The 12,626-nt window shown below is 48.8% G+C and overlaps 1 protein-coding gene across 5 annotated transcripts in view; it reads right to left on the bottom strand.

Annotated features, from left to right (window-relative positions):
* Window positions 1–12,626, bottom strand: part of CPT1A (carnitine palmitoyltransferase 1A) — a 56,948-nt gene that overhangs the window by 3,077 nt on the left and 41,245 nt on the right. For all 5 annotated transcript variants that reach the window (XM_055310081.1, XM_055310092.1, XM_055310102.1 and 2 more), the window contains 6 exons: window positions 12,051–12,167; window positions 9,559–9,723; window positions 3,214–3,348; window positions 2,181–2,333; window positions 863–976; window positions 495–587 (listed from right to left, as the gene is read on the bottom strand). In XM_055310081.1, coding sequence (XP_055166056.1) covers window positions 495–587; window positions 863–976; window positions 2,181–2,333; window positions 3,214–3,348; window positions 9,559–9,723; window positions 12,051–12,167 — 777 coding nt within the window. The remainder of the gene's footprint in view (window positions 1–494; window positions 588–862; window positions 977–2,180; window positions 2,334–3,213; window positions 3,349–9,558; window positions 9,724–12,050; window positions 12,168–12,626) is intronic.

The following is a 12,626-nucleotide window of genomic DNA, read 5'->3' as shown; positions in this document are numbered from 1 at the left end:
CCTGGGACTGAGTCCCACATCAGGCTCCCTGCTCAGTGGGGAGTCAGCTTCTCCCTCTCCCTTTCCTTCTGTCCCTCGTCTGCCTCGTTGGTATACACGTGCTCCTTCTTTTTCTCAAATAAAGTCTTTTTTTTTTTCAAGATTATTTATTTATTTATTCATGAGAATACACTGAGAGGAGAGAGAGGCAGAGGGAGAAGCAGGCTCCATGCAGGGAGCCCAACGTGGGACTCGATCCCGGGTCTCCAGGATCACGCCCTGAGCTGTAGGCAGCGCTAAACGCTGAGCCATCCGGGCTGCCCTCAAATAAAGTCTTAAAAAAAAAAAAAATAGCAATGAAGTAAAATTAGGTGAAAGAACTTAAAATTTCATTTATTTGAAAATGTCCACACCAAGTAAAAGCATACAGTTGAACTGATATTTTCTGTCAAATTAAGAAGAAAACAGTAAAAAATACTCTGGTCTTTAGAAAAGGGCCTTCATGTTGTACTTACGGTCTCAGGGCTGGAGAACTTAGAAGATATATGGAAATTGATGAGGTTCTCTCCCACAAGGATGTATGATACACCATAACCATCGTCAGCAACCTATAGAACCAGTAAGTTGAAGTTTAACATTGGGGGGGGGGGAGATGATGTGAAAATGGCACCCTCTCACATTTTAAATACAAAATAGCATTAACACCTGCATTAATAATCTGCAGAATTCCCTGGGGTGGGGGGTGAGGGGGCAAAGCACTCAACAAAGTAACACGAGGGGCGCTCATGTTACTCCCGCTCAAAGTCCAGGGAGACATGAAGTGGAGGCAGACGTCCTGTCTCTGGATGTGCAGCTCCATGTACATCAATACTCAGACACTCACCGGCCCAAAGCCCCCTCCGCTGGACACATACTCCGGATTCCTCTCCAAATCAAACAGCTCCACCTGCTGCTGAGGAGTTTGGCTGGTCGATAATCTCCAAGGCTCTGATAAGACCTGTTGAGTAAAACAAGATGATGCTCTAATGACATTTTTCCCAGAGCTGTCTGCTTCTGTCCCTGCGCCGCCCCAGTGGGAGACAGGAAAGGGCTCTCTGGGTCTCTGGGCTCTCAGACACCAGAGGCCTGTGTCCCTGAAAGCATTGCTGGCTCAGGGCAGAGTGTGTGTAGAGGGTACAGGGCAGATGAGGACATGTGGACTGGAAGGCCCAACACCAGCTGAAAAGGGAGCAGGTTCACTAAGATTCAGAGCTCGTTTTCAGGAATTTTGCAAGCTGCTTGTTAAGCAGAAAATAAAGAATTAAATTTTATTTATTTTTTTAATTTTGTATATTTATTTATTTTTTAAAGATATTTATTTATTCATAGAGAGAGAGAGAGAGAGAGAGAGAGAGAGAGAGAGAGAGGCAGAGACACAGGCAGAGGGAGAAGCAGGCTCCATGCAGGGAGCCCAACGTGGGACTCGATCCAGGGTCTCCAGGATCACATCCTGGGCTGCAGGCAGCGCCAAACCGCTGCGCCACTGGGGCTGCCCAATTTTGTATACTTATTTATGAGAGACTGAGAGAGGCAGAGACATAGGTAGAAGGAAAAGCAGGCTCCCTGTGGGGAGCCCCATGCAGAACTCAATCCCAGGATCCCACTGAGCCACCCAGTCGTGCCTAAAAATTAAATTTTATAACTTAAAATGACATTCTCTTAAAAAACAAGAGTGAAAAAACAAACAAACAAGAGTGACAGGAATGCCTGGGTGGCTCAGTAGCTGAGCATCTGCCTTCGGCTCAGGGTGTGATCCCAGCATCCAGGATCGAGTCCCGAGTCCCACATGGGGCTCCTTGCAGGGAGCTTGCTTCTCTCTCTGCCTATGTCTCTGCCTCTGTGTGTGTCTCTCATGAATAAATAAATAAAACCTTAAAGAAAAAAGAAATAGCAATAAATACTCAAGAGCTCATCACTTTCTAATTAGTTGAGCACATCTTACTATGATCCATACACGAGGTTATCTGTGTCTAGGAGGTCAGGAGGGTAAACCCGACACAAAGCATTCCCGGGGGCTGAAGGGACACAGCTCAGATCTGACACCATGATGACAGTTTAGCCCAAAAACTTGTTTGTGGGGCTGTTTCCCACTTGTGAGGCTGCCCTTAGTATTCAGTTAGCCAATAAAGCCAGGTGAGCTGCCACTCACAGAGGGGACTTACTTCCTTCAGGAAGGGGGAATCGACGGCCAGGTATTTGGAAACCACATAAAGACAGAAGAGGTGGCGGTCGATCCCAGAGCCAGTCATGGCAAGGCGGTACAGATGTTGATGCTTCTCGGATGCAATCTGGAACAACTTGAGTCTCTGCTCCATCTAAGCAGCCAAGGGTGGGAGATTGACGTCACCGTGCGGGATGCACTACCAGGCCTTTCCCTCCAGTGGTCAGACAGCACCATAAAAGCAGGCATCAGGGGGTCTCTGGGAGAGACGTGCAGAGCAGAAGTGCCAGAGGAGAAGCCCCACTGACCAGCTGCCCCCTCCCCAGACTCATGCTGCCGATGGGGTGGCCCAGAGGCTGGGGGCGGCGGGGGGGCACGGTGGAGACGCACTTTTGGTGCCATGTGCAGCCTGCCCAGCACACCTCATTCACACCTACTGATATCTTCCAAAGAATCAAAAGCCTTAGTCCTTGGGAACAAAGTTTCCTCAGAGCAGAGCACCCTGCCCGGCGTCTCCCCCGCCACCTGCAACGTGCACCCGGCCTGCTGGGTGCAGATCTGGCCTCTGCCACGTCCTAGCTGTGTGGCCAGCAGTTTACGGAACTCAGAGTCATCTCTGCTCCTTAGAATGAATGGATAGTATACCCCCCAGGCTCCTGCCAGGATGCTCAAAGGCAGTGTGGAGGAAACTCAAGCCCCGAGCCTGTGCAGGGGGCCTGAATGTGGGCCGTGGGCTCCATTAGCCCCACGCAGAAGGTTCCAGGGCATGGTTCCAGGTTCCCCACCCACCCATCAGCTCCTAAGACTGTCCCACTGCACCAAGTCCCATGCCTCTCCATGCTGGGTGAGAGTCTAGTTTAGACTCGTAAGGAATCCAAGCAGATTTGGAGACATCAGGAAACTGTACAAATGTTAACCTCTCTGTGCACATCCTGACCACATTCAGTTCCCTTGAAAGGAGGCAGGGAGAGAAGCCGAATCCAGCACCCCTGGAGAAGGTGCACACACCACCTCCCAGCCTGGGGCCACATTACCGTCTGGGTGGGGTCCACCATGGCGAGCACAAAGTTGCAGGACTCAGTGGTACAGGAACGCACAGTCTCCGTCCTCCCTTCACGGAAGAGCCGGGTCATGGAGGCCTCGTACGTGAGGCAAAATTTGCCCATGTCCTGGGAGAGGAAAAGTATTTTAATACAAAGCAGCGCACGCCAAGGGCCTCAAACGCACAAGAAGGGATGGGTTACGGTCAGCTTTAGCTTTTACTCATCAGTCTTCACACAGGGTTGTGCAGCAGGCAGATGGAGACTCATTAGCTTTGAAAAGGCCTGGGGGTGGGGGTCAGTTTCTGGGTAGCCCAGATTCTATTTCCAGATGCAACTGATGCCATGGCACAAGTTCCTGAGCATCACACACCTACCCGAGTGCAGACACATTTATGGAGGGAACACATGACAAGGTGATGCGCATGCAACAGTCTGAAATTGTTAAAAGACATGAGGTGTTGGCAGGAAATATTCCAACGTGTTTGGATGACAATGAGGATGACCCAGTAGAGAAGGGACAGGTCGGGAGTAATGTCCCCCAGCAGGAGGGCAGGTGGCCAAGCTGCCGCACCAGAGAGGAGGGGAAATGAAGTGAGGGGAGTGTGGCCATGGGGGGAGTGGTCAGGAGGTCTCTTTGCAATGTTTTCTCCTTTTCTCAGTGAACCCAGAAGGTGGCTAGTCTGCTGAGGGTGAGGAAGCAGGGAGGTGCTAGGAGTCGGAGAAGAGAGCTATGGAACAGCATGGAGGGGCTAAGAGTGGGCTACCCGGGGGTCCACCAGAGTGAGCGCTCAATAATTTGAAATAATTCAATAATTCAATAATTTGAAATAATAATAATTTGAAGTGAAGGAGCCAGTGCTCTGGGGTCTGAGTCCAGCCACGCCAGCCTCCTGGGTGCAAGGCCACGCAGGGGAGAGCTGGCCTGAACCAGGGGTGGTCCTAATGTGCCTGGGGCCATGGGATAGTCAGGGAGGAGGGCAACAGACCGAGTCGTCATGCCCAGTGAGAGGGAAAGGGGAGGGCGAGACGGGCAGAGGCGCTGTGGGGTCCAGAACAGTGGTATCAGGGACCAGGACAGGATGACAGAGGAGGCAGCATCTGAAGCGGAGACCCTGCTGGTGACAGGATGACAGTACATCAAGGGCTACAGGTAGAAGCGACAGGGGGTGCGGGGTGGGGGTGGGGGGCCCGAGGAGCACACGGCGTCCCACCACATGCGCCGTGGGAGGGAGTCAGGTTGCCCACGGCTCGAAGACACACAGGTTCCCAGCCCGGATAGGAAAGTGGTCAATGGCAGTTTGTGAACCCCGATTATTCCTGACCGGACAACACCTCTCGGCATTCGGGCCCCGGTGGCCCCGTGGTGACAGAGAACACCCTGCCACCAGCTGGTGCTGGTAAGCAAAGCTGGTGCCAGAGTCAAGGTTGAATCTCCTGGTGTGCGGGCCATGCCTGTGAGTGGCCTTCGGGGCTCTGTCCCTCCCCCAGTCCTGCCTGTAACGTGATGAGGCGAGCAGGCCACGGGGTGAGGAACACAGGCCAGGAGGTCTGTGACGAGCCGCCGCTGACTGCCATCCACCTGTGCTGCCCCACACGAAAGGCTTCCACGCTGCCCCCAACGCCCGACACAAGGAGCCACCAACTCACCACACTTCTTCCATACACCAGTCATTACTTTTCCCTTGGATGGGGTCCAAGAGAGGCTCTAACTCCTCATTCTATTCTATGTAGAGTAAGAATAAGAATAGAACAGGTAAGCAGGGGTCCAGGTTATTTGTCAAAGGCACCTTTCAGAGAACCTCCTACCAGCTCTCAGAGGGGCACATGATGAAGCATTGGGGAGAGGGGGAGGGAGAGGAGAGCGGGAGATAGAAGAAAAAATACAAATCCAGTATTTTAGTCAATTTAATAAAGTCAGCTTGGGAGACACAATCAATCCAATGATTTACGTGAGGTCCACTTGCCAACATCAGGCTTTTAATTGTGTGAGTGGGCAGCACAGTCATGTACGACACCCACAATCTTTTTAAATGATCATCTAAAAACCTCTTGGCAAATGCACTGACATTTGTCAGGCTGCTCAGGCCCTCAGAGAGCCAAGCCACTTCTCCTGCCACAACCAGCCACCATCGGGAGAGCAGCCGCTTGCCACCCACAGAACACCACCGGTTCCTAACAAGCGGGATGAAAAGACACGGTCTGTGAAGGTATACTGACATGCAGGGTGTGAGGACACAAACCTGTCACACCCTGGGATCGGCTGCCCCGGGGCTCAGTGTTCAGGCTGGTGGCACTTGGGGGTTTTTCACGTCTAGTTTCTAAATGAAAAATAAACATGACCCAAATGCAGGAAACAAACAGGCATATTTGACTAAAACTATGACCACAGCCAAGAACCTTCAATCAGTTGTCATTTACTGATGCCTATTCTTCTGTGGCTGGCACGTTCCTGGCACTGGGGATAAATCATGTCTCTGTCCTCGTGGGGCAAATGTTCTAACAGGAGAAATGTGGATATTCGATATTATAGTGACAGGTGCACCGAACAGAAACAATGCAGGATGACGGAAGAGCAATAGAGTGCAGGCTATTTTAATAGGAGATGGGAGCGCTTGAGTAAAGACCTAACCAACCATACATCAATCTAGGAAACAGCAACTATCCGTGGAGAGCAAGTGCAAATGTCCTGAGGTAGGAATGGGCTTGACGTATCTGAGCACAGCAAAAAAGCTAAAGCTGAGTCCATGAGACAAATATTAGAGAAGGCTGGAAGGGCAGAGGGATCAGGCCAGTGGTCACTAACCTTGGGAATGTGTTAACTCAGAAGGGAAAAATAGGTATGTTTTAATTCCTGCTAACCTCAAACTGAAATATTGCATTAAGTAGCACAGGCAAAAACCACAGTAATTATGAACACTGTGGTGACTTTGAAGAGAAAATCATAGCTATTTGCACAACAAATTATAGTTGTTGCAGATACCCCAAAATATCATACATGCTTACAACTACCTCAAAATTACAGTCGTTATTAGATCCACTATCCCAAATTTAGTGCCTAATTACATTCACTGCACCACAAATTTACATTTAATATTTTGACGTGCATTTTTATCAACCAATTAACTCTGTGACCATACGTATTTCCTTTAATGCTTTGTAAACGTTATTGTGAAATGGGATCCCAAAGGCTTTCCCAAACTGCCTACAAGGTCCAGGGGCACAGAGAAGGGTCAGAAGTCTGGGAGAGATCCCCCAGAACATGCAGGACATCTGGATTTATGCAGAGCCACGGGGAGGTCCTGCAGCTCTGAGCTGAGCAGAGAGGGTATGAACAACATCTCCACAAAGAGAGCCATGTCCCCAACGCAGCTGGTGCTCAACCGAGCACGTATGAAACTTCTGAATGGAAAGATCTGCCCCACAGTTTTAATGGGTCATCTTAATCCACGGACCATTCTAAATAGGTTGAGGGATACATAAAGAACTGAATGGGGGGGCAGGTGATTATTTCTAGCCAGAGGACAAAGGACCAATGGAAGTATCAAAAATAAGTAAGTGATCTTCTACTCTGACAGAGGAATTTGGTTTCTTAAAAAATAATTGTAATACAAGCTTGTGCAAAAAATGTCAATATAGAACAATGTAAGACAATACAAATCAACCTTCACAGCACCTTGCTGGATTTTCCATCTAAATTGGATTTTCCATCTAAATCTCTTCTAGATTTTGCATTTAATAAAGCAAGAGCTGGGACACATGTTCTATAACAGGCAGGTAGCAAGTATCACAGTTCTGTGGGTCGGGTGGTTCTGTGCAGCACAAAACACCTGTGGACAGTACACCCAAAACGAGCATGACTGAGTGCTAACAAAATGTTCTCTGTGAACAATGAAATTACATTTGATATTCACACATCACAAAATATTATTCTTTTGAGGGTTTTTTTCCAGTTATTAAAAACACAACACCATTCAACTTAAGGGCCACACGAAAACAGGTGAAGGGCTGGATGTGGCCCATGGGACACAGTCTGCAGATCACCGTAGTAAATAAAACTCACTTGGTGTTTTATGGTCAAGGATTTTTACTACACCACAGACACATTTAATGGTCACGCAATAGTCCGTTGTACAAAAATACCATAATTTAACATGTTTCATGCAGACTGATTTAGCCTGATTCAAATTCTTACCGAGGGTGATATTTCAGCACATCTTTGTGAACCTGTCCTTAAAGAATACAATTCTCAAGGAAGAATTTGCCAGGGAAATGGTTACACTTTCAGGACACATACTTCCAGCTAGATGAGCCCAACTGCCACACGCGCACTTCCCTAAATTCCCCTGTACAAACACGGAAGGGTCAGAAGACCTTTGCAAATCATGTAGGCAAAAAATCCAGCGTTACTTACGTTGCGCTTATCGGATTCCTCAAAAGTTTAATTTTCCATGTACGTTCACTGATAATTTGTATTGTTCTGCTCCCCTGAACCAACTTCTGCTCTGACTCTGTTTTCCTACCAGGCTGTTTCCCAAAAGGAACCATCTAAACCAATTTTCCCAGTCCTATCCACTAATGGACTCATCCCCTCACACCGATGTCAAACCCCACCTTTACCACAGAGAACAGCGTGGCGCACATTACAGCCCAGTGCCACATTGTGCTCATTACTAAAGCACAATAATTTGTTGCTGATTCTTTGTAGGATTCTGTACCAGGCTCCTTACTGAATACTCTTCTTAATTATAGAAGCTTTTCTGGAGGTTCTATCTCCTGAGAAGACATACCGATGCTCCTCCTGCCCAATGATCCCAGCTGCACTCACTGTACTTCCAGAAAGGCCTTCAAGAACAGTGAGAACAGCGGAGCTGCTGGAGGTAGCCTCATCACAGCCCCATTGTTTTAATGGGGTCATCTCACATTTTTCACCTCTCAAGCCACACTCTGGCTACTAATACATGATGGTATTTATCAGGTGAAGGAAACAGCCCCTATTACTTAGAGCTGTTATCAGGAATGCCTGCCAGGGTTTTAATGTCTTTGTAGTATCTGTCAAAATGACTGTTTTCTTCTCTGATCTAATAATATAATTTAATCTGTGACTGGATTTACTAACACCAAACCATCTCCTTGCTGCTGGGACCATAAGCTGCTACTGCTGCTTACACTTTTAATATACTGCTAGATTCTATTTGCTAAGAGTTTACTTAGTTTTTTTGTGTTTATATTCATGAGCAACACTGATCCTATGGTTCTTTTTCACGTCCATCAAATTAAGACATGGGTTCCAGAAGCAGCCTGCCTAGATGCAAGCTCAGCGGTGCCACCGTGAGCTGTAGACTTCAGGCAATGGAGCTCCCCATCTCCTGAGTAAAGCGGAGATGAAAAAGGCCCTCCAAGCCGCTGTTAACCAGCTCCTGTGAGGCACTCAGCACTATACCCGGGGAGCTCTCAGCTGTTCCTTGTAATGCTCAGCATGAAGCTGGTCCTGGGAATCAACCAGGCAGCTCCCAGCTTTCTGAAGCCTCCAGAACCCTACGCTCGTCAAAACAATGCAGTAGCTTCCGAGCAGGTACACATTAGTGAGTGGCTCTCCAACTTCTGCCTTTCATCGTGGGTACTGCCCTCCTGCCTTCTTACCTTGCCTCGGGTCACCTTTACTAACCTCTGTCGCTGCAGAAAATAATCATTGCAAGATTTTCAAATGTATTACCACGGGCCCTGGGGCTCTCTTATGAAAATCTTCCCTGTATCTGAGACACCACCTCCTTTTATCACCCTAACCCTGTGTATTTAGGTGAAATGTTTGCTCATCAATTTTAAACATCCAATTATTAATTCTAAAATCCAATTCCTCAACCCAGTTCCTCTTTCAGTCTCTCACTCCATCGGAAAAAGAGCTCCTATAATGGCTGTGCCTCTATCCGACTGCTCTGGGAGCATGCATGTCAGTGCCTACGTTACTTGGGAAAAGAAATCTTCGTGATTCAATCATCTTTGTCAAAGACTATATGGTAGAGTCAGTTCTAAGTACAATTTTGGCCCATCTGTTCTAGTTTATTTTAACATCACCTCTTTTGCTATCCTGTATCAGTTCCTTTCTAGACTTGACCCATGCCCCCAAGAGGTGTTCTGCGCACCACGCGTCCCATCCCTCCTGTGGCAGAAGGCCTGGGTGATGGCATGTGAGCAAGAACCAGCGGGTGGTGCTTCCGTGCTGGTGGCTTCCCTCTGGGACAAGTGTCCAGCCACCACCACCACCCCCCTGAAGGCCAGGCAGCTCTGGAAATGTGCTCAGGACCCTGAAGCACTTGTGACAAAACCCCAGGCTCGTACCTTGTAGTGTGCCAGCTGGAGAGCAAGCTGGACAAAGGCATCCGGGCTTGTCCGGCACTTCTTGATCAGCCCTTTGCCAAAGGTGTGGAAAGGGAAAGAATGGAAATCCACATCGTTCGCCAGCAGGGTTGCACTGCTCAGGGCAGTCTCTATCACCTCTTGACACTTGAGAAAAAAGGAGAGAGAGGTTTTACTTATTGGTGGGGAGGGCAGGGTTCCTGACTTTATTTATTTTTTATTTTTTTTTAAAGATTTTTTATTTATTTATTCATAGAAATGCAGAGAGAGAGAGGCAGAGTCACAGACAGAGGGAGAAGCAGGCTCCATGCAGAGAGCCCGACATGGGACTCGATCCAGGGTCTCCAGGATCATGCCCCGGGCTGCAGGCAGCGCTAAACCGCTGCGCCACTGGGGCTTCCCGGTTCCTGACTTTAGTGCAGCTGACAGGGGCCGTTGCTGGAAAATGCACACATCCCAGTTCCTTCCCATTTCTTTCAGGAAGTGTTCTCCACGGTCCCCTGCTCGCTGCAGAGTGCTGGGGTGACCCGAGCAGAAGGAATGCTGGGAGGAGCTGGGGGTTCCTCAGTCCAAGTGGGACCCCTGAGCGCATCTCACACAGTCCGAGTTCAGTTTTTGAAATCCACTGTGGTGACCATGAGGATATATTTCCATTTCATCTCATTTCATTTCAGATTTATTCATGAGAGACCCAGAGAGAGGGGGAGAGAGAGAGAGAGAGAAAGGGAGAAGCAGGCTCCACGCAGGGAGCCCGACGTGGGACTTGATCCCGGGTCTCCAGAATCACACCCTGGACCAAAGGCAGGCGCTAAAACACTTGAGCCACCCAGGGATCCCCAAGGAACCCATTTTAAAAAACAAATGGATACACAAAAAAAGGATGGGACGCCTGGGTGGCTCAGGGGTTGAGCGTCTGCCTTTGGCCCAGGGCGTGATCCTGGAGTCCCGGGATCGAGTCCCACATCGGGCTCCCTGCGTGGAGCCTGCTTCTCCCTCTGCCTATGTCTCTGCCTCTTTCTCTGTGTGTCTCATGAGTGAATGAATGAATGAAATAGGAAGGAAGGAAGGAAGGAAGGAAGGAAGGAAGGAAGGAAGGAAACGAACTATGGCATAAGCATGCAATGGACATGAGCCACCAAGCCATGAAAGAACCTGGAGGAATCCTAAATGCATGTGGCTGTGAAGGAAGCTGGTCTGAAGAGGCCACATTCGATAGGATTCCAAGAAGGTGACATTCTGGACGAGGCAGGACTGGGGAGACTGTGATGAGACTGCTGGTTGCCAGGTGCTTGGGGGGCAGGAGGCACAGGCAGTGCCTGGATCTCTGGGCTGCACTGGTGGACACAGCCCATCATACATCTGTCCAAATGCCAAGAATGCATGACCCTGAGTGTGCCCCACATCAACAACCAGCTCTGGGTGAGGACGACCTGTCCGTGAAGGCTCAGGGGTTGTGACAGACGCACCCTGGTGGGGACATGGGTGGTGGGGGAGGCTGCACGTGTGTGCACTGGGAGGGGGCAGGCAGCTGTGAGGGAGCTCTCTGGACTTTCTGCTCCATTGTGTTGGCAAACTGAAACTATTGAAAAAGTTAAATCTATAGGAAAACTTGAAATAGGGACACCTGGGTGGCTCAGTGGTTGAGTGTCCACCTTTGGCTCACTCAGGGCATGATCCTGGGGTCCTGGGATTGAGTTCTGCATCAGTTTCCCTGCAGGGAGCCTGCTTCTCCCTCTGCCCATGTCTCTGCCTCACTCTGTCTCTCATGAATAAATAAATAAAATCTTTACAAGAATTTAAAAAATAAAAGAAAATAATTCTTTTTAAAAAATTGAAATAGTGAATGACTGGGTCAGGTCCAAGCATCCTAAGCCTACCCTCTTTGGCAGAGGCTACACGGTCACCGAGGAGCCCACACCAGCCTCTGGAGATGCAGGACAAAAGGAGCAGCTGAGGTGTAGCACCACATGTGGCATATTCTACTTCAACAATAGTCTCTTGGGCTCCAGGAATGCCTGCTTGGATCTGATGAGCTGGACTGTGGTATTTCCAACCCTCACATTCCTTCCTCAAAATGCTTCCATCTGAGTGGCCTGCATATGAAAATCATTAAGCGCAACAAAAATGATAAGTTGTGCTTTCAGAGTATTTCAACTCTGAAGGAAGTGACTTTGTTTTTTGCTCTTTCACTATGATTGATATCTAGCCAAGTCTGAGCTAGAAATCTCTGTTGACAATCTTCACCAAAACTGGAAGCAGAAGTATTATTTACTGGGGCTCCTGAGGCAGCAACAGTTGAAACAGCTCCAGGGCCCCAGGAAGAACCCACACAGGGACAAAGTTCAGCCTCTGTGGCCTTCAGCTGAGCTGATGCATACTCAGGAAGCAGACATGAACCAGCTGGCTGGCTGTGACCCTTTAAGCTTGTCTCCCACCCCAGGTAAGTTAACAGGTGTTTGAGAACCCAGACTCACTTCCTCTGGGATGTCCCACTGCAGCCGGGTGGGGTATGGAATGTTCGGGTTGGGGTCGCCCTTGCAGTGGCCGTCCTCTGCATAGCTCAGCTGAAAGCAGTCAGTGGCTAGGACGTACTGTCAAATGAAGAGATACACATGTCAAGTCAGAAGATTATCGTGGTCAACAGTGTTACATGAAACATTTACAAATGTTTGACCTCCAAAGTACACAGAACCTTATTCTTCATCAAGATACCATGACGACTTAGCAGTAGCTACTGGAGGTATGTTGGGAGCATGCTTCTGTGCACCTGACATCCTCCATACAGCCCCCTACCATGAAAGTTTTTTTTTTTTTGAAAGTTCTTTTTTTTTTTTTAAGATTTTATTTATTTGTTCATGAGAGACACAGAAAGAAGAAGAAGCAGAGAGAGAAGCAAAGGGAGAAGCAGGCTCCCCTGCAGGGAGCCGGATGCAGGACTGGATCCTGAGACTCCAGGACCACGCCCTGGGCTAAAGGCAGAAGTTTAACCTCTGAACCACCTATGGGTCCTGTACCGTGAAAAGTTCTTATTTCCATTTCAGAGGAGAGAG

Source organism: Nyctereutes procyonoides, unplaced genomic scaffold (genome assembly GCF_905146905.1).
Source record: "Nyctereutes procyonoides isolate TBG_1078 unplaced genomic scaffold, NYPRO_anot_genome, whole genome shotgun sequence".
Lineage (NCBI taxonomy): Eukaryota > Metazoa > Chordata > Mammalia > Carnivora > Canidae > Nyctereutes > Nyctereutes procyonoides.
The sequence above is the reverse complement of the archived record's forward strand: the minus strand, read 5'-3'. Positions and strand labels throughout refer to the sequence as shown.